The sequence below is a fragment of the Coregonus clupeaformis genome, chromosome 27 (assembly GCF_020615455.1).
Source record: "Coregonus clupeaformis isolate EN_2021a chromosome 27, ASM2061545v1, whole genome shotgun sequence".
NCBI lineage: Eukaryota > Metazoa > Chordata > Actinopteri > Salmoniformes > Salmonidae > Coregonus > Coregonus clupeaformis.
The window spans coordinates 35,407,250-35,428,395 of record NC_059218.1 but is presented as its reverse complement, the minus strand read 5'-3'; the positions used below and the strand labels follow the sequence as shown (position 1 = coordinate 35,428,395).

The following is a 21,146-nucleotide window of genomic DNA, read 5'->3' as shown; positions in this document are numbered from 1 at the left end:
CACAATGAGTTGGGTGAATTTTGGCCCATTCCTACTGACAGAGCTGGTGTAACGGAGTCAGGTTTGTAGGCCTCCTTGCTCGCACACGCTTTTTCAGTTCTGCCCACAAATGTTCTATAGGATTGAGGTCAGGGCTTTGTGATGGCCACTCCAATACCTTGACTTTGTTGTCCTTAAGCCATTTTGCCACAACGTTGGAAGTATGCTTGGGGTCATTGTCCATTTGGAAGACCCATTTGCGACCAAGCTTTAACTTCCTGACTGATGTCTTGAGATGTTGCTTCAATATATCCACATAATTTTCCTTCCTCATGATGCCATCTATTTTGTGAAGTGCACCAGTCCCTCCTGCAGCAAAGCACCCCCACAGCATGATGCTGCCACCCCCGTGCTTCACGGTTGGGATGGTGTTCTTTGGCTTGCAAGGAACCCCCTTTTTCCTCCAAACATAACAATGTTCATTATGGCCAAACAGTTCTATTTTTGTTTCATCAGACCAGAGGACATTTCTCCAAAAAGTACGATCTTTGTCCCCATGTGCAGTTGCAAACCGTAGTCTGGCTTTTTTTTCTGAGGTCATGGATGATTTCTTTTGATTTTCCAATGATGTCAAGCAAAGTGGCACTGAGTTTGAAGGTAGGCCTTGAAATACATCCACAGGTACACCTCCAATTGACTCCAATTATGTCAATTAGCCTATCAGAAGCTTCTAAAGCCATGACATCATTTTCTGGAATTTTCCAAGCTGTTTAAAGGCACAGTCAACTGTGAATTATAAGTGAAATAATCTGTCTGTAAACAATTGTTGGAAAAATTACTTGTGTCATGCACAAAGTAGATGTCCTAACTGACTTGCCAAAACTATAGTTTGTTAACAAGAAATTTGTGGAGTGGTTGAAAAACTAGTTTTAATGACTCCAACCTAAGTGTATGTAAACTTCCGACTTCAACTGTATATTTTCCAGTTTCTTGAAATACTTTGCAAATGCAACATATTTCAATGTGAAAACTGAAATGGTCTATTCATTCCTTTTCCATTTTAGTAGGCGCTCTTACCCAGAGCAACTTACAGGAGTGAGTACATACATTTGTATACTTTTTCATACTGGTCCCCCTGTGGGAATCAAACCCACAACCCTCGCATTGCAAGTGCCATGCTCAACCAACTGAGCCACATTATCACATTACATCATCACAAATCACTTGATGTCTCAATGTACTCAGTTACTGTTCTGCACATTGTTTTTCTTCATAGTGATGGAAAGTCTACAGGTACAAACCTAGATGACCAGCCTATGTACAAGACAGTAATGTACATTTACATTAAGTGGTTTGTAAGGATGGTAAATGAATACTGCACAAAAGTTGTTGTTTTCCATGTTATTTGATCAAGAAAAATATTTAATTTGATGTGGATGTTTTGTGTCTTTGCCCATAACTTTGCACCTTTTAATGTAAAAATGTTTGAGGACAAGGTTTTGTTCTTTCTGGATTCCATTAGAATGACAACCACAGAGAAAGGGACATGGCAACAACTCTTACAATTCCAACTGTTGAATCCTGCAAGATATGGTTTTTAATGATACAACTACCTTTTTTTGCCAAAGCAGAGATGCTGAAAAACATTTTTTTTGCCTGCACTACAGATGTCTATATCAGTCCGCTAATACTAGTAAAGGCCCAGTGCATTACCTTTGTGAACATTTTTTAAATCCCAAAAATACTATTTATTTTATTTATATAATTTTTTTATTCTGATTTTTCAATGGGTGCTACAGCACCCTCAGCACCCCTACTTCCCGCGGCTATGTACTTCACCTTAAACTGTGTGTCCTGACTTGCAGGCCTCATTCGTTTGAGGGAGTCGTTTATGGTGAGAGTTTTGCTCATTCTTCCTCTGACTCACTTTGCTGGACTATGCTGCAGCTGTCCAGCCATAGTGGTTTATGTAAGTACAAGTAAATTGCATCAGGTACTAAACAAAAGCCCACATTTGCCTCTCTCTCCATGTATTACAAATATTGAGAAAAATGATTTGTTAATTGAAGAGTGCAGAGATCCTTTTTCATCTATGCTGATTGCTGGACTCTATCATAGGATAGATTGCACAATGTTGTTCTGCTCATGTAGTCAGGAACATTTTCCTCTAAATTGGCTCAAAAAGTAACAAAAACATTTTCAAGGACCTGCACCTTAGGTGTTCTGTAAGGAGGATATAGTACCCATTTTTACCCCAAAAGACACCTCTCTTTCAATAATACTCTGCAATTGTGATTTGGACAGTGACCATTGACTCCTCCCCCTGGGAGTGAACAACTGTATAAATGCAGCATCAGCCCTGGGAACTGCATTTGCCTGAGAACTTAGTGTCGCCAAAACATGAAGGGATTGGGCTTGGTTGTCCTTGTACTTCTCCTGATGCTTTCGGCTGTTGAGGGTAAGCAGTGGATACAGCACTTTGGCTTTGTTATGTAATGGTGCTGGTCTGCATCATACCTGTAAAATGGGATTTCATTAGTGGACTTGCTGAATAGTTGATATGGTTTTGGAGTTGTTATTTTACCATTAAAGACATTGCAAATGTCTGATTATACAGATCCTACAGTAAATGGGCCTTTACAAGTAGGCCGTCATTGTAAATAAGAATTTGTTCTTCACTGACTTGCCTAGTTAAATAAAGGTTCAATAAAAAAAAATGTATGATCTTCAATGGTAATGTTATAGCCTGACATTGGTAATACTGTTAAAATTGATTGATCATCATTAAAGGTAATAAAATAACAGGTGAACATTTGATGTGAAAGTATTCTAGTCATTAGCAAATGACGAAAATAGTGTAGTTGAAATGTTCTGATGGTTTTACTGTTGTTCTAACAGCTGATGATGCGGGGATGCAATATTGGACGTGTGGTTATAGAGGACTCTGCAGACGGTTCTGTTATGCCCAAGAATATATTGTTGGACACCATGGTTGTCCTCGCAGATACAGGTACATGAATGATCTATTTGAAATGTACAGTACATATGTAACTATGGTGAGATTGTATATCATGTATATTGTCAGAGAGATCCTGATGGAGTCAGATCAGCTTTGTCAGACATCCACAATATGAGTATGTGTGTTGGATTGTTGCTGTTATGATGTAACACTTAGTTGTTTTTTCTTGATATTTCAAATTCAGTTGAGTTCTTTCAGCTAAGAACTATCCAATATACCTTTTTGCACAAGCCCTCACTGTGTATTTGTTCATCATTCGCAGGTGCTGTGCTGTGCGGTTTTAGCAGTGACTGACAGTCTAATGATACCTGTAGCAGGACATCACAGGCTGAGGATTGGTGTGCTTCTTTGGCATGGATTCGATTGAAAGGGGTACACTCCTCTTGCATAGAAAAGGATGATCATGGTAGCACCTATGGAACTAATCTTGGAGACTCTTTTGGATAAAGCCTACTGTGATCAAATTGCAAGCCTCTTGGTAAACGACAATGACAGTGTTTGGGGGAAATTTCAGCTGATGTCGAGATCAATTTTATTGTATTTTGCTATGGAATCTGAAGTATGTAGTTGACTTGAAGTGACTGCTTGAAGTGACTGCTTTAATTACAGTACATTTGACACGACACATGGTAATGCAACTAAAATGGAGTTAATTTGAAACGCAGTACTCAAAGTATTAAAATAATCTCTAAAATACTGTAGGATCAATCTTATAGTCCACAGTGAAATTATTTCCATAGCTATTATCAATGCATTGTCAAACAGTTGATATGTGTTTTGGAAATGAGTGGTTGACAATAAATGTGTATCAATACTTTCTTAGTTGTTTTGTTTTTTATTTTAAATATCAGGTCTTTTAATTATCTCATGTTAGATGATAGATTCCACTCTGTCGACCAGACTTGATGATTATTAAAATGGGTGTTTCAGGTACTCCATTTTACATCCTTTGTCTGATGTAATGCTAATTTGTCAATAACATTGTCATGTTTCTTTGGAAGGAGAGAAAGATATGACTATAAGGTATAGACTGATGCATGTACTCTGAACAGTGGTTGAATTAATGTTTGAAAAAAAGAAAAAAAGAAAAGGAAGGGTGCTTTATTATTTATGACCTTTCTACAAATAACAGCATACAAAGCATGATAGTGGGGGGACAATGACAGTCAGGTGACTGACCCAAATAGCTTTGGTGGAATGGTGCTTTGTGAATGAAGTGTGACAGTTGATGCTCGTATTTATGTCATCTCACAATCTATGGATATGTTTGTTTGGCATTTTCCATGGCATAACTCTGTCCTAGGCCATTTTACTATGTTATAACACCAAAGCATTACCGTTTTAGTGGGATGACTAATATGGTAGACACTACAGATGTAAAGTAGCCTCTAGACTTGTTTGCCTGCTGCTATCTTGAACAAGGTCACCTTTCGCCATAGTACAAATACATTGAGACCAGTTCATAAATAGTAATAATATCCCCAAATCATATTAAACTTCCCTTGAAATCCAAATTGATGCATACCCAAAGAGAAAACCAAACAAACTTCATAAAATGCATTGCCTACTCAGTGCTTTAACTAGATAACAACCAGTTATGGACTTGTAGGAGTGTTAACCCCGGTGTCCTGGCTAAATTCCCAATCTGGCCCTCATACCAACATGGCCACCTAATCATCCCCAGCTTCCAATTGGCTCCTTTTACATTTTTAGTCATTTAGCAGACGCTCTTATCCAGAGCGACTTACAGGAGCAATTAGGGTTAAGTGCCTTGCTTAAGGGCACATCGACAGATTTTTCACCTAGTCGGCTCGGGGATTAGAACCAGCGACCTTTCGGTTACTGGCACAACGCTCTTACCCACTAAGCTACCTGCCGCTGTAACTGTTCCCCAGGTCGTTGCTGTAAATGAGAATGTAAATGAGAATGTGTTCTCAGTCAATTTACCTGCTAAATAAGGGTAAAAAAATGAATAAATGAAGGACTCAGTCATTGTCTAAAGCTATGGCTTGTGACTGGCCTGGTGCAGTAGAGGTTAAAGGCATGGATGTTATCTGTAAACATGTGCTACTGCTTTGTGTTCTTCGTCTATCATTCTATCTTTGTACCTCTGCTATTCAGTCAGCACAGCGTGACACTACCACAATAGAGTAAACCCCCACAAATCTGTTTACATGAGGCTTTCTGTCTTCACAGTTATATCACGGCAAACCACACAGGCCTCACACCAGCTGGTTTAGCCCATCAATTTGGGGGTGAACAGGGGGGTTTCAGATGTTATTTACTGGTTCTTTATTTTGGTGAACTACAACGTTTTAGTAAAAAAAAAAAGATTTGAACATATAGTCAACTCTATTTGAAAGTTAGCTTAGTTGTGCAGAGTTGAATGTTGTTAAACAGAATCATGAATGCTGTTTTCTGGAATAGGACGGTGTAACTTTGGATAGTTTGCTCCCTGTAGTTGATCACCTTTATTACAGTGATGTTTGATGTGTGTAAAAATTATGAACATTAAAGATTAAGATTAAGTTATGGGTGGACAATCAAATGCATGCTTTTGCTTTGAAAGGGAGTCAAAAAGACGTACCTTATTCATTTAATGTTGTCAAATCAAATCTTATTGGTCACATACACGTGTTTAGCAGATGTTATTGCATGTTTCACGAAATGCTTGTGTTTCTAGCTCCGACAGTGCAGTAATATCTAACAAGTAATATCTAACAATTTCCCAACATATACCCAATACACACAAATCTAAGTAAAGCAATGGAATTAAGAATATATTAATAAATATATGGATGAGCAATGTCAGAGCAGCATAGACTAAGATACAGTAGAATAGTATAGAATACAGTATATACATATGAGATGAGTAATGCAAGATATGTAAACATTATTAAAGTGACTAGTGTTCCATTTATTAAAGTGGCCAGTGATTTCTAATCTATGTATATAGGCAGCAGCCTCTAATGTGCTAGTGAAGGCTATTTAACAGTCTGATGGCCTTGAGATAGAAGCTGTTTTTCAGTCTCTCGGTCCCAGCTTTGATGCACCTGTCCTGGCCTCGCCTTCTGGATGATAGTGGGGTGAACAGGCAGAGGCTCGGGTGGTTGTTGTCCTTGATTATCTTTTTGGCCTTCCTGTGACATCGGGTGCTGTAGGTGTCCTGGAGGTCTGGTAGTTTTCCCCCGGTGATGCGTTGGGCAGACCGCACCACCCTCTGGAGAGCCCTGCGGTTGCGGGCGGTGCAGTTGCCGTACCAGGCGGTGATACAGCCAGACAGGATGCTCTCAATTGTACATCTGTAAAAGTTTGTGAGGGTTTTAGGTGCCAAGACAATTTTCTTCAGCCTCCTGTTGCACCTTCTTCACCACACTGTCTGTGTGGGTGGACCATTTCAGTTTGTCAGTGATGTGTACGCTGAGGAACTTGAAGCTTTCCACCTTCTCCACTGTGGTCCCGTCGATGTGGATAGGGGGGTGTTCCCTCTGCTGTTTCCTGAAGTCCACGATCATCTCCTTTGTTTTGTTGACGTTGAGTGAGAGGTTATTTTCCTGGCACCACACTCCCAGAGCACTCACCTCCTCCCTGTAGGCTGTCTCGTCATTGTTGGTAATCAAGCCTACTACTGTTGTGTCATCTGCAAACTTGATGATTGAGTTGGAGGCGTGCTTGGTCACGTAGTCATGGGTGAACAGGGAGTACAGGAGGGGGCTGAGCACGCACCCTTGAGGGGCCCCAGTGTTGAGGATCAGTGAAGTGGAGGTGTTGTTTCCTACCTTCACCACCTGGGGGAAGTCCAGGACCCAGTTGCACAGGGCGGGTTTCAGACCCAGGGCCTCAAGCTTAATGATGAGCTTGGAGGGTACTATGGTGTTGAATGCTGAGCTATAATCAATGAACAGCATTCTTACATAGGTAGAGCACTGCGCTTGTAACACCAAGGTAGTGGGTTCGATCCCCGGGACCACCCATACACAAACATGTATGCACGCATGACTGTAAGTCGCTTTGGATAAAAGCATCTGCTAAATGGCATATTATTATTATTATTATTTTATTATTATTATTTATCTTGTCCAGATGGGATAGGGCAGTGTGCAGTGTGCAGTGTGATGGCGATTGCATCGTCTGTGGATCTATTGGGGCGGTAAGCAAATTGAAGTGGGTCTAGGGTGGCAGGTAAGGTAGAGGTGATATGATCCTTGACTAGTGTCTCAAAGCACTTCATGATGACAGAAGTGAGTGCTACGGGGCGAAAGTCATTTAGTTCAGTTACCTTTGCTTTCTTGGGTTCAGGGACAATGGTGGCCATCTTGAAGCATGTGGGGACAGCAGACTGTGATAGGGAGAGATTGAATATGTCCACAGAGAAGAATGGGAGAAACTCCCCAAATACAGGAGTGCCATGTTTGTAGCATCATACCCAAGAAGACTCGAGGCTGAACACGTTGGCAGAATGTAGGGGTCAGGGGTTGACCATGGTATGCAGCAACACAATATTTCCTGTAATATTTCCAGTAATTTAAACGAATGAAAATTCCAACCATTGTTTATGTTTTGGTTGTGATATGAAATAGTAAAGAAAAATAATGTATGATGTTTTTTTAAAGTAATGATTCTCTCATAAAAAGTAATTCCTTGAACACAATAGATTATAGAAATGAAGTGCTATTTGCATTGTGAAAATCTAATGGGATGTAGTTGCTCCATTGTTTGTTTTGGTTGGTGGCCCTGGCCCACTGTTTGATTGTATGCACATTACGAAGTGTGGCTCTGACTCTGGTAGACTGTAGCCAGCACTCCAATCCGCTAGGTGGCAACACGGCTGCTTATCTACTACTAACCAAATACCGGCGGGTACTGCAGAAGTTGTTCAGCGGTGGACGAGATCAGGAAGAGATGGGTGAAACATCCTCGGATGAGAATGAATTTGATGACTGGTTTATCGAGTCTTTGAAAATGTAAGTACGAGTTATTTTGTGAAAGTGAGTTGAGACTTAGATTATATATTTTAGTTGAATAAATCATGCTTCACATAACATGTTTCTGTGGGAAAACAACAGGGGTACATTCACAGGCGTAACGTTTTAGGACATTGCAGATAGGACTAGATTATAGAACAGAATCAATTTGCTGCTTTGCTTATTAAGTGAATATGTGCTGCACCTGCTCTAAACCAAGTTCCCCTACACCTCTCTTTCAGATACAATAATATTCATGAGTATCAACTTGAACATCCTACAAGAGTAATTGAATGGACAGCAGAAAAAAGTAGCTTTATTTATAATTGTCCGATGTTACAAGGCTAGTGTACATTTTGATTATAACCAACCAACCACATTGATTGTGTTTCAATGCCTTTTTGTCTTTACCCGACAGCTATCTGTGTCGCAGGTTACAGTTTATCTAAAAATGACATTTTAGAGCTGCTTTTGCCTCTGAAACTCTTCGCTGATGACAATCAGGTAATGGATTGAAATGATAAATGCTTCAAGATATCAGTGATGTATTGGAATGTCAATGACTGCCAATGTGTCTGTCTATTCAATGTGTGCAGGGTCTTTGTGCAGAGCGAGATTTCAAAGTGGTCCATGGAGGTTTCTCAGATGGTGCCGTTCATTGCCTTAAACACATTCCAGGAACAAGGTAGATATATCATATTAGCCATTGCAAATGTAACTTCCTTTTGCTGTCAAGAACTTTCATCTTCTTACAGTTTTTCTCAATCGTGTACAAGCAATTTTGGGATCTGTGTTGAAACGCATCTACAGCAGAACAGCAATGACCAAATGCTCAAATATACAGAACTTCTGATCATTTCCTCTCCTTTGAACCTCACTTGCATATCTTAATCCACCTTTTGCAGAACTTTAAATAGAAAATGTCATTAGTGAATACAAACCACTGTTAAGTGTTTTGTTCACAGAATATTAACACATTGTTTTAATCAGAAGAGAAATTTGTGCAATTGTGTTCACTGTTTCCAGCAATCAGTAAAGACTACTGCACAACATTTTTAATCATCCCATCAGGTTCATACCATGTACAATATAGGGAAAGACCTAGGCAATAGGAACTGTCTCTTTTTTTAATGATTTTGTACAATATTGTGGACATGCAGAGAATGTAGTTGGGGTACTTCTAAGTAAATTGGGGTACTTGTAAGTCATCATCTCGAACATTGTCACCTTCCATTAGGCTATAGAGCTTCGCTTTGGTTTGGATTGAGGCCTATACATTCATATCAGTTGTGTTCCTCCATTGGAATCACCTTTCCTTATTTCTATTGTGGATCGTGTTTCTGTGAGCCAATGAAAAGTCTACAAAACTATGAGCAAACCAGCATTCGGAAAGTATTCAGACCCCTTCACTTTTTCCGCATTGTTACGTTACAGCCTTATTCTAAAATCGATTAAATTGTTTTTTCCCCCTCATCAATCTACACACAATACCCCGTAATGACAAAGCAAAAACAGGTTTAGACATTTTGTGCAAATGTATTAAAAATAAAAAACAGATATCACATTTACATAAGTATTCACACCCTTTACTCAGTACTTTGTTAAAGCTTTGCTCCGTTCATCTTTCCCTCGATCCTGACTAGTCTCCCAACCCCACAGTATGATGCTGCCATCACCATGCTTTACCGTAGGGATGGTATTGGCCAGGTGATGAGCGGTGCCTGGTTTCCTCCAGCTGTGATGCTTGGCATTCAGGCCAAAGAGTTCAATATTGGTTTCATCAGACCAGATAATCTTGTTGCTCATGGTCTGAGAGTCCTTTATGTGCCTTTTGGCAAACTCCAAGCAGGCTGTCGTGTCTATTACTGAGGAGTGGCTTCCGTCTTGCCACTCTACCATAAAGGCCTGATTGGTCGATTGCTGCAGAGATGGTTGTCCTTCTGGAAGGTTCTCCCATCTCCACAGAGGAACTCTGGAGCTCTGTCAGAGTGACCATCGGGTTCTTGGTCACCTCCCTGACCAAGGCCCTTCTCCCCCGATTGCTCAGTTTGGCCGGGCGGCCAGCTCTAGGGAAGAGTCTTGGTGGTTCCAAACTTCTTCCATTTAAGAATGATGGAGGCCACTGTGTTCTTGGGGAACTTCAATGCTGCATAATTATTTTGGTACCTTTCCCCAGGTTTGTGCCTCGACACAATCCTGTCTCGGAGCTCTACGGACAATTCCTTCAACCTCATGGCTTGGTTTTTGCTCTGACATGCACTGTCAACTGTGGGACCTTATATAGACAGGTGTGTGCCTTTCCAAATCATGTCCAATCAATTGAATTTACCACAGGTGGACTCCAATCAAGTTGTAGAATGATGATCAATGGAAACAGGATGCACCTGAGCTCAATTTCGAGTCTCATAGCAAAGGGTCTGAATACTTATGTAAATAAGGTATTTCAGTTTTTTTATTTTTAATACATTTTCAAACATTTCTAAACCTGTTCTTGCTTTGTCATTATGGGGTATTGTGTGTAGATTGATGAGGAATTTTTTTATTTAATCAATTTTAGAATAAGGCTGTAATGTAACAAAATGTGGATAAAGAGAGGAGATCTCGAATACAATGTGCTTATTTTTTTTTTTTTTTTTGATCAGGAATAATATTTGATTTGATGTGTATGGAATTGTTTGCTGAAATATGCATAATTACCCATAATTCTGCACCTTTGGATAGTTGTACTTCCAATTTTGATCATCATGATTTAGTGACTACAAAGGAAATCTATTGATGTACTGGGCTTTTTAAAATACAGATTCACTTTCTGTTTTGTCTGCTTGGACTCAAGCGATAAGTATGGTTGCATTTGTCTTTTTGCAGGCAGTCTTTTTTTTAAATGAATGTATTTGCTATTATGACGGTATAATATAGTTTTGATGAATGTATTTATATTTTAGGAAGGCAATTACATTTTGAAAACGCATTTACTGTTTTGCAAAAGGCCACAGAGTTCTGTGTCTTTTGCTAAACAGAATCGACAACATTGTTCCGAAAAATGCTTGTACGCGATTTGAGAAACCATAAATGGTTACTTTCTTGTTAAGATGTGTCGTTACCAATGATGGCTTCAGCTCCAAGCTCCTGGTGTGGGACTTAGGAGGAGATGATTGTGGTGAGTAAACCTACACCTAGTGTAATGAGACTGAAGTTCGTATCTACTCTCCACTTTTTACTGTAGCTACATCCACTAGGCATGGATGATTTATAACCTGATTAGGCCACAGTACGAATTGGTCTTGCCCACATTGAAACCACATTTCTGTTACGTGATTTGTTTTCAAATGATAGATGTCATAAAGAGGACTGGAGACATACAACCAAAGAGTGCATCATCAGATAAAGGTGTCAAGATAGCCTCCGGATTAACTGGAAACCCCTGCATTCTTCATGGCTCTCAGATCAGCGATATTCAACTGACTGAGCTGACGTCAGGGAAACCACTCTACTCTGTAGGTAATAACCTGTTTTATACACACTGTAGCCTTTTTGGATTGTGTCAAACTATAATTTCCTCTACAGTATAATATTGGGTATAGAAACACATGAATAACAGTTTTCTTCTATCGTAGAAACAGACACTCCAGAAGCACTGAGCTCCCTGCAGTTTGTGAGTGGCAGTGTATTTCTCGCTTGTGCCTGCAATGGTGACCTGTATGTGGGGGACACACGGAAGCATTCAGCTCCTCAGCAAACCCCAGCTGGAGGGAGAGAGGGAGGCCACTGGTGTATGGGTGTTAAGACAGACCTGTCCTCATCAGACCCATCCTCCTGTAGTGTAGCACGGCTCTCCTCCTCCTGCCAAGTGGTTGTGTCTGATCTTAGGAACCTAAGAGCCCCCATGAGTAAAGCCCAGCTTGATGTCCAGAGGAAAACTACCAGTGATAACTTCATGAATGTGACATGGGCGCCAGCTTTAGACAACTGCCTTGCTGTGTCAGGTAAGCAAAATGTCACTCTTTCATTTCTGCTTGGATTAATGAATGTCTTATGGACAGAACAAAGTTGTTCTTGCTTTTTTAGAACGGCTGTCATAATAAAGCAGTTTCCTCCATTTTCAATTGAATTTGTCTCCTCTTCTAGGTTTTGATGGAATGGTGCAAATCTACAACACTGCCTCTTGGAGACCAGAGTTGATGGAATTCCAGCCTCTTTTTATCCACCGTGGTCACATGATGTCTGAGGATCAGTTTGACACATCATCAGCTGTGGTCACCACTCATGTTTGGCATCCAAGTCGACCTAAGACTGTCCTCTCTGCTGCTGTAGACGGGTCTGTGCATGTATGGGACTGGGTCGACAAAGCCACTGCCAGCTGTTGACATTCAAACACACTTACAGCTCAATGTTAATCATTATGTAAATATGTAAGGAAAAAACATCCTCTGTAAAGCACCATTTATTGTGATGGATAAGATGATGTAAAAATGACACTGTTATTAGTAGTTATTCAATGTTATGAGTAGTTATTCTTATACTGTACACAAAGTTGCATTATGGAAGAGGTATTCTGAGTTTATACTATTATATTTTATAAGAAAGCAAGATTGTTCACTTTTGTTACATATTTTATAATAAAATTTTAATAAGTAAACTCTGATGCTAAATAAGTCAAACCCTGGCCTGGAGATAAAGGTGGAAGGCAGTTGCATCACATTATTCGCTCACAACACTGTAAATAAAAAAGCTAAACAACACCTCTTGTCAGATTTTTCAAATTTATTTTCAAAAGATAGTTCTGCATGCCATTCACAGAAATTATTAACAATATGTTTTTATGCATTTTCTGCATAGCCAAGGATGCAGGCAGGGACAGGCTTGTTCAGGTAGTTGAGACAGGACTAATATTGTAGCATCTTTTAGAGACAGGGAACACAATCTAATTTGGCACATTGGAGTTCTCAGCAAATTAAGCTGATCTGTCCTTTAGCAGAGACTTTTCAGAGTGACTCACTGTCCGTGCATTACAGAGGGTCTGAACAACAGCATAAATTATATAAATAAAAATCACAAATTACGTAGTCATAACATTCATAATGCTATGGGGAATGTTTGAACTGTCCAGACAGGAAGGATACAAAGTGCTTAAAGACAGGATTGGATAGTATGGCTTTGGGAAGCCCATGCAGTTTGAACAGATGAGTCACAGTAGATGACAAACAACTTCATGATAGAGGGATAGTCTGTTCATTCAACAGGGAGCAGGGTTGTGGCCTGATCATGGCCTGTAGGTGGTTGTTCTCTTCACAGTGTGCTTGGCAAGCATGAGGAACTGAAACCATGACTCAATGTAGAGGTGAAAGGAGTTACATTGCAGAACTAAGTAACAAACATATGCTGTTTAAATAGACTGTCATCCCCATGACAGCATGCATTGCAGTCCATAGTCAAACTTCATAAAATGATCACATCTACAGATTATATCACATTTAACTATGATTGCGTTTCAATGAAATTGTAGTGTAAGTTGCTTTTTCTACACAAAACTACTTTGATATAAATGATCATGTTCCATTATTTTCAGAAGCTTATTTTTCTATACTAATAAAGTATAGCGATGATAGTGCATCTACTGACCACTGAATCTGATTGGAGTTGGAGTGTAGTACTGAAATAAAACCCTAACAAAAACCTAGAAGGTATTTTCTTTTTCATCAACGGTCTGCATGACATCACTGAGTGGAAAAGACACAAAGGCGATCTGTTCAATCTCACTCTTCTCCCCACATTCCATCAGGCAAGCAAAGTGCTCAGTGTCCTCACTGTAGGCCAAGTCTGAGTAGCCACTGGGTCCACTGTGGACGATCCAGGGCCGGTCCCAACCTGACGTGTGCAGTGGGGAACGGTTCAAATACACTCCCAAGTCTTTCCTCTTCCTCTTATTGGTCGGGTGGGTGAAGAGTAGCCAGGTTTGCGTGTCAGAGGCCCGTGGTGATGATGTGGTGCCACCCATGCCCTCTTCACCTTGCTCAGGGGCAGGGAAGCCAATCACACTACCTTGGCAACCACCATGGCACGGCTCCACTAACCTCGGAGCCAAGCGAGGTTTGTCATAGTAAACCCCACTGCTCTCACTCAGAGCCTCCACTCTGTGGCCTCTATGGCGGGCGTTGCAGTACAGGTGACTCCTGCCCTCGTGGTCTATGATCTCTGCCATCTCACATTCACAGGACTTTCTTTGAAGCATCCTGCCCATTTGCCATGTCTGACCGAAGTCGTCACTGTATATTGAGAGAGCGTGAGGCTGTACCATGAAGGGGAAAGGGAAGGAGAAGCATTTGAAGTGGATATAATAGGCATAGGCCGGAATGATCAATCTTCCACTCTCCATTTGAATGCCATGGCCTGGTCCCACAGCAAATGTAGCCCACCTTCTGACCGTTTTGCCAATCACACTCTCTGTCAAGTCCTTTGTCTGGCTCCAGCTCTGGCCCTCATCATTACTTGTGATGTAACACAGGTGGGCCTTATTCTTGCCTGTCCAGATCTGATGGTGCTCTGAAGTGTTCCCTAAAATGCAGATGAAAAACAGGAATAGAGTCTTGGTATTCTTCTCATAAACCGGGCAGGGGTTCATGGTGCGGTGATCTGGTAAACATGCTGATAACAGCTCCTGGGATTCTGACCACTGGGGAACAATGGAAAAGTATTTAAACAATAACGAACAAGTAGAAACTGTAAGCAGAATGTAACAACTCAATTAAACATGAAACCCTTCAACTGCGTATTGTGACTGTGATGTGTTTAGATTTGGAGGGGACATTTACCTGAGTGGATCCATTTTGTTGAGTTCCTCGCCTCATAACAATACTTTTTGTATCACCATCACTGAGGGAAGAGCGCTTTTCTGCAAAGGCAAGGAATGTCTGACTCTCTTTTAGGTAGATGAGAGCTGGAATTCTGTATCTTGTCCCAGTTTGCTCCTGTTTGAACAGAGTTGTTTTTGCAGGTTGCATTTCTATTCCTTGGAAAGAACTCCTTGATGATGTATTCCCCATAGCTGAATTTGCTGGTTCCTGCAAACAGAGGGATTACTTCAAACACATATGACTAAACCACTAAATTCACTATATTTATTCCCGGCTAAGCTCTTCGCACGACAGCTAGCTGACATTCAAGTAAATCAAGCTAATTATTTTACATGCAGAATGATAGTCTACTACGTCGACGTCGTAATAAGCCAAAACACATACTTACAGGAGCAGGCTTTTTAGCCTACAAATCACACCGTTGAGTCGTGAGACCCAGTTAAAACGACCATAGTTCAGCTACCTCTAAAACGATCTATTTTGATTATTTTTCCTTTCGCTGTTAAATTTGGAAGCGTTTCGTGAAATAACAGCGCACGTAGCTCGTCTGGGGTGTATTCATTACGTCCTGCAACGGAAACGTTTACCGTTGAAGAACCAAACGGAGGCAAACAGAGCAAATGGAACAACACGGGAAGGGACCTATCAGAGGTGTAATCATTACGTCGATTCTGTTTGGTTCTTAAACGGTAAACGTTTTCCGCAATGAATAGCCTACACCCCTGAATTTGTCCAATAGAAACTCTCGTTTTTGTTGCAAAACGTTTCCATTTGGATAAACGTGTCTGTTGCAACAGATTAGACGTTTGGCAACAGAATTGTCGTAATGAATACACCCCTGTTGTGTGAAGTCAGTGGCGGCAAAAGAGACCAAGATATTCTATACCGCCAACAGCTGGCGGGAATGTAGTCAGACTTGTTGACGTGTTGCTAGGATACAGGAGTCTTGACTGATACAATGTTTCTTCAAGTTCGCACATCATGATGGTTGGCTGGTTATGGTTATGGTAGAAGAGGTCAAATTGGCCTGTAAATTGTGTAAATAATCTGGACAGCTCGCAACAAACAGGTACTTGCTGTAGATGTAACAGTGGACGTTAATGGCTGCAGCCGGACTCTACAAATTAGATGTGGGAGACAGTTACCCCGCCAATTGTTTTCCCATCCGACCATTCTTTCATCAACGAAAAGAAGGTATGAATTCACCACTCTCCACCAACAATATTATTCACTGTTCGCTGTAGTCTTATCACTTCACTGATAGGCCTATTGAATGGCATTTGATTCATCTATCCAAGACTGTCTGGAATAAAATAATTCTGCATTGTGCTTGCTTTCTTGTGATTCTTTAGGGGCGGGTCACTGGCTGGTTGCTCACAGAAATGCAGTGGAACATAAATACAAGAATGCACAAACTAAGAAATCAGAGGGACACAGTTTTGCCTCAAACTCAATTGTGTCTGAGTGCACACGGGTTGACAAGTCTGGGACATCAGATATTCCTGGCTATACATTGGATGCTCATCTCCTGGTAAGCAAAGAACACATTTGGTTTACAACTCTTTTTCATTTGAGAAAAAACCGCAAACCCATGCCAGGAAGCTGATGACAAAGTAACAATGAACAATGTATCTATGAAATAATATATTTATTCTCATTAGTTAATAAAAAGTAACTATTTTGAGATTTGTTTCATATTGCCTTGTAGTTGTCATTGCATTGTGTGGACAAGCCATCTGACCTGTGCTCTGTTGACATCAGTGAGCAGAGATTGCATTTGGTAAGCTTTGCTCTTTGAGAGATTAACTGAATTTAGTGTTGGATTAATTCAAACAGTCTTAGCATTCCAAGGGGAGAGAGTTTATAGGTAGACACATAGCTTCATAAAGTCATGTTTGAAGTTTTTCTCTCTTCCTTCAACAGATCAATACAGAAGATTTACTAGATTTTGAGAACGTTGCTTATGTCAACGCATCTGACAACAGTCTTACCATAGGTATCATATCATGTCATTATGTTTAAAAAAAAAAACGTTTTATCATTAAACATCTTAGACATAAACGTTTATTTGAACAGAATAGAAAAGTAACAACAAAAAAATATTTTCTGTTTCAGAGCCTTTTGGTAAATTCCCCTCCCTGAGGGAACTTGAGCTATCCTTGAATGGCCTCTGCAATGTGACACTCAATGCTGAGGATTTCCCTCACCTGGAGGTAAAATTACTATGGTTCTACAATACCCTGTACTCTCATGATTAACATGTCGGCAAAGGTTTTTTGGAAAGGCAGGTAAATTCATTGTTTATGCCAGATGTTTTTTGATGTTCTAATTGAATCACTACACTGACTTGGATTGAGACGGAATTACCTTCAACTCTGCCAACTAAATTATGTTTAGCTGTATTTCATTTGACACAGGTGTTGGATTTGGCCTACAACAATCTGTCTGGTGATGACATCATGTCCATTGGTCTACTTCCCTGTCTGAAAGTCCTTCATCTCACCGGGAATCAGCTTCAGGCTCTTCCCCCCAACCTGGCAGCCCCTCGCCATGGCCCCTCACAGCGGTAAGTTTATGTTACTGGAATCAAATCATTTTTATTGTAAATAGTCAACTTTTTACTGTGGGTATGTGCAGTTTTCTGGTTTAGTTCACCCAGTCATTGATTAAACATTCCTACTCAACAGGGTTTAACCACAGGAATGAAATTAGTGGCTTCCTGATGTGCAAGTGTTCAGAAATGTGGCTCTTGTGAATTGTTATCTGGTTAAAGTTTATGGTGTAGTACCCTACATGCCATTGGGTGGCAGTATAGAATGACAAAGAAGAGAGATTTACATTATGTCTTGTCATACACTTTTGCACGGAATACCTGCAAACAGTGATGGACAATACACACTTAAGTAATTTTATGAAAACTATAAGTATATGGAATAATAAACTCATATTTACTCCTACTGAATAGGGCAAAGGATAATGGCATGCGATTTCAAACTCTTGAAGTGCTGATGCTAGATGACAATAAGCTGTCCTCTGGTGTCTTCAGCAGCCTTGCCAACCTGAAAAGGTCAGTCATTGTTTAAAAACTTAGTACTAGTACTGTCCACAGTATGTTAAATTAAGAAAATAGCCCAATACATTACAGTGCATAATACACACCTACCTGTATACCTACTGTATCTATCTGTAAACTGCCATGGTAATATGTCATGTCCATTTTAGACTACAGCATTTAAACCTGCAGGGGAATCACATCTCAGAGGTACCAGAGGTGTTGCCGAGGAACCTGCAACAGAAGGGATATTTGCAACACCAGCAGGTGTTTCACAAACAAAATAGTGACGGACAGGACCTCGGGAATCACTGTGTCTCTGAGGGGTTAGAGACTGAATACATGAATGGTTGGTATGCTATATTTTCAAAATAACGTAGCTGGCTTGTACACTTCTTTGGACAATATTCATTTGTTTACTATATCTTAAATCTAGCCCTCTCCGATGTTCCGAAACACCTGCATGAACATGTCAAGAACAGTTCAGAGGTACAAAGTTGTTATGGTGATTTTTTATCACTTCTTTGTGCTTTTATTACTTCTCCATGCTCTATAACACTAACACTTGCAACTTGTTGCTCTTTTTTCTGCGTGTTCTTTCTCCTATAGGATGAGTGTGGTCAATCCAAAAACTATAACCCCATTCACATATCCCTTGACACTGAGGAATTTTCTGGAGCATACAGTTTGCCACTACCAGAGCTTTGTTTCCTCAATCTGGCTGACAATAAGGTCTGTATATTGTCTGGATATATTTGGGAAGACTATACTGTGAGTCAGTGAAGTCACTTGTGTCTCATTATTGCCTCCAGATTGTTGAGGAAGAAGCACTGTTGTCTGTGGCCCTGTTTCCTATGCTCAGTGAGATTGTTATTCACTCCAACCCACTGACCACACAGAGAAGTGGTATGTTGACTCTCTGTACTTATGTGAAGCCTTTATTAGATATAAATTTGCGCTTTTGTTAAATAATCTATTTAAGTATGAACACATACATTTTATTAAAGGTCCACTGCAGACGTTTGTATCTCAATATCAAATCATTCTGTGTAACAATTAAGTACCTTGCTGTGATTGTTTTCATTTAATATAGTAAAAAATATTTTAAAAAATAGCTTCTTAGCAAAGAGCAATTTCTCAATAAAAATTTTAGCTAGGACTGTCTGGGAGTGGTCTGAGTGGGGAGGGGAACACTGAAAACTAGCTGGTGGCAGAGAGATTTGGAACTCTCTTTCTTATTGGCTAATTTACCGCCTGGTGATGTCACCAGGAAGGCCAATACTCCATCCCACCAAAACAGGCTGAAGTTTCAGGCGGTCTTTTCAAACAGCTGGTACACTAAAAGGGCATTTCTCATAATTTTCACAATTTCACAGTATTGTTCCTAACTCATAGTGTAGAAATATATATAAAACACAGGAAAATCATTTATTTTGACTGAACTGGGCCTTTAACTTAAAAATGTTTGCTTATCATTAATTGTATTTCCATCCAGGTGACCCACCACTGCTGACATACTTCCTCCAGGAAAGGTTGGGTATTAGAATTAGGCGCAAGAAGATATCAGAAGTTGTGAAGCCCCCTTTGATATTATGTATTGACTCAAAACGAAAGGTTTAAATGCAATATTTTTTATTCACATTTAGGCATAGCACATACTCATTCAACTAGGAAGTAAGATATAACTGCACGTTTTTGACTGCACATTCTTAGTTTTCATTTAAATATTTTTCAAACACAATGAATTTTTCATCATTCGGGTCTGACAGAGACTAACTTTTGATATTGAAACTAATTGAGGAACATTCATATTTTTCTTTTTCTTTAGGTAAAAACGAAAATTCCAAAGGTACCAAAGGTGCCTTTACTGATTCTCCTTGAAGCACCTTGTAGTCCTGCCTTACATGATCCTGTCTCTCTGGAGGAGAAGCATGTTGAAGATCACTGTACGAGTCCTCTCTCAGTAGAGAGAAAGTCAACCGAAAAGTCTGGCTGTTCCTCACACGCAATGGATATGGAAAATAGACCGGAATCTATGGGAACTGCTCATAGAGTTGAGGCAATAGATGATGCAATAGAATCATCAGATGATACTTTCCAACATGCAGAGTCATTCTTTGTGACCCAGGTGATTTGCATGGTCTCTTTCATGACATTCAGGAGGATAGTTATTTGCTTTGTGGTTTAACCTAGGTACAGTATGGTGACATGAGTATAATAGTTCACTTGTTATTCTCAGGTGACAGATTTACATGATGAATCTGAATACCATCTGCTATCTGACGAGACAGAAGAAGTCAAAGAGATTGAGGAGAAAGATGAGTCAAATGCAATTCTAGGAAAATTCAGAGGCTTTGAATTGCTATTGGATGCCAAGCCAGATCCAGACATGGTGGAGCCTGTTGGTGAGGAGGACCCTTTTATGAATAGTTTAAGTAGAATTTTCCTACGAGTCAAAGGGATTGTGTGCAATTTCAATGCTGCACTCCCTTAAGGAATGTAATGTTATGTGTTCTACAGGACTACAACATGCTGTGAGAATGTTGGAACAAAAACTCAAGAATCTCCTCGTTTACAGAGATTCCAAACCTAATCTTGATTGCCTGCAGAAACCATATAAAGAGAAGGAGAAAAGGGTGAGCTATGTGAATAACAGTCGAAGCACATGCCTGCTAGTGAAAATGTCATATGATCTTATCTGTTACAGGTTACCTGCTTCAACCAGCTGAGTTGTGTGTCAGTCAGCCATATTTAATAATAAAACAACAACCTTTAATTCTCAGATTGTAAATCTACCATCTCTGAGACCAAGAAAGCAGAGAGGAGAAAGAGTTGAAGAGATGCTCATACAAATAAAGGAGAGGAAAACAATCAGCAAAATCCCTCTAAGTACTAAACCTCTTTTTATCCTCATCAATAACATGGGAAGTGAATATCTATCTATTATATGTAATATTCTTTGTTGAATATGTAATCCTGTTCTTTCATAGCCAAAGTCTTAGAAGGCAAGGGCTTCTTCAAGGAAGAGTATGAAGAGGCTTTGACTTTGCTGAGGGATATGAAGAAAAGGTACAAGATGGTTCACATGAAGGCAGTGGAGCAAGCAACACGTACTGAGTGTGAGAGGACCACCAACCACAAGTAGAGAATCACAAACTTTGTTACTTTCATGAAATATGAACATTAAACAATTAACCAAACACTCTTCTTCCAAGTTATTCACGTGAAGATAATGATCAGCTACAAATTATTTCTGGGAAAACGTTCTTATTGAGTTTCTT

At 40.0% G+C, this 21,146-nt stretch overlaps 3 protein-coding genes across 3 annotated transcripts; 2 read left to right on the top strand and 1 right to left on the bottom strand.

Annotated features, from left to right (window-relative positions):
• The first annotated feature begins 7,862 nt into the window (after nt 1–7,862).
• LOC121541896 (WD repeat-containing protein 73-like) lies at nt 7,863–12,701 on the top strand. The gene is made up of 8 exons (XM_045208168.1): nt 7,863–7,962; nt 8,205–8,272; nt 8,381–8,466; nt 8,559–8,647; nt 11,052–11,119; nt 11,296–11,460; nt 11,577–11,945; nt 12,088–12,701. The coding sequence occupies exons 1-8, from the start codon at nt 7,901–7,903 to the stop codon at nt 12,324–12,326; spliced, it is 1,146 nt and encodes a 381-aa protein (XP_045064103.1). The 5' UTR covers nt 7,863–7,900; the 3' UTR covers nt 12,327–12,701.
• A 643-nt stretch (nt 12,702–13,344) lies between these two features.
• neu3.1 (sialidase 3 (membrane sialidase), tandem duplicate 1) lies at nt 13,345–15,462 on the bottom strand. The gene is made up of 3 exons (XM_041851269.2): nt 15,202–15,462; nt 14,772–15,020; nt 13,345–14,632 (listed from the first exon to the last, which is right to left on the bottom strand). Exons 2-3 carry the CDS (start codon nt 15,000–15,002, stop codon nt 13,637–13,639), a joined length of 1,227 nt encoding a protein of 408 aa, XP_041707203.1. The 5' UTR covers nt 15,003–15,020; nt 15,202–15,462; the 3' UTR covers nt 13,345–13,636.
• Nucleotides 15,463–15,745: 283 nt separating this feature from the next.
• xrra1 (X-ray radiation resistance associated 1) lies at nt 15,746–21,065 on the top strand. The gene is made up of 17 exons (XM_041850200.2): nt 15,746–16,007; nt 16,166–16,344; nt 16,522–16,593; nt 16,737–16,809; nt 16,929–17,026; nt 17,231–17,379; nt 17,779–17,880; nt 18,036–18,214; nt 18,302–18,354; nt 18,475–18,597; nt 18,678–18,771; nt 19,361–19,479; nt 19,694–19,993; nt 20,105–20,270; nt 20,386–20,501; nt 20,649–20,754; nt 20,856–21,065. Exons 1-17 carry the CDS (start codon nt 15,914–15,916, stop codon nt 21,008–21,010), a joined length of 2,178 nt encoding a protein of 725 aa, XP_041706134.1. The 5' UTR covers nt 15,746–15,913; the 3' UTR covers nt 21,011–21,065.
• Nucleotides 21,066–21,146: the final 81 nt, after the last annotated feature.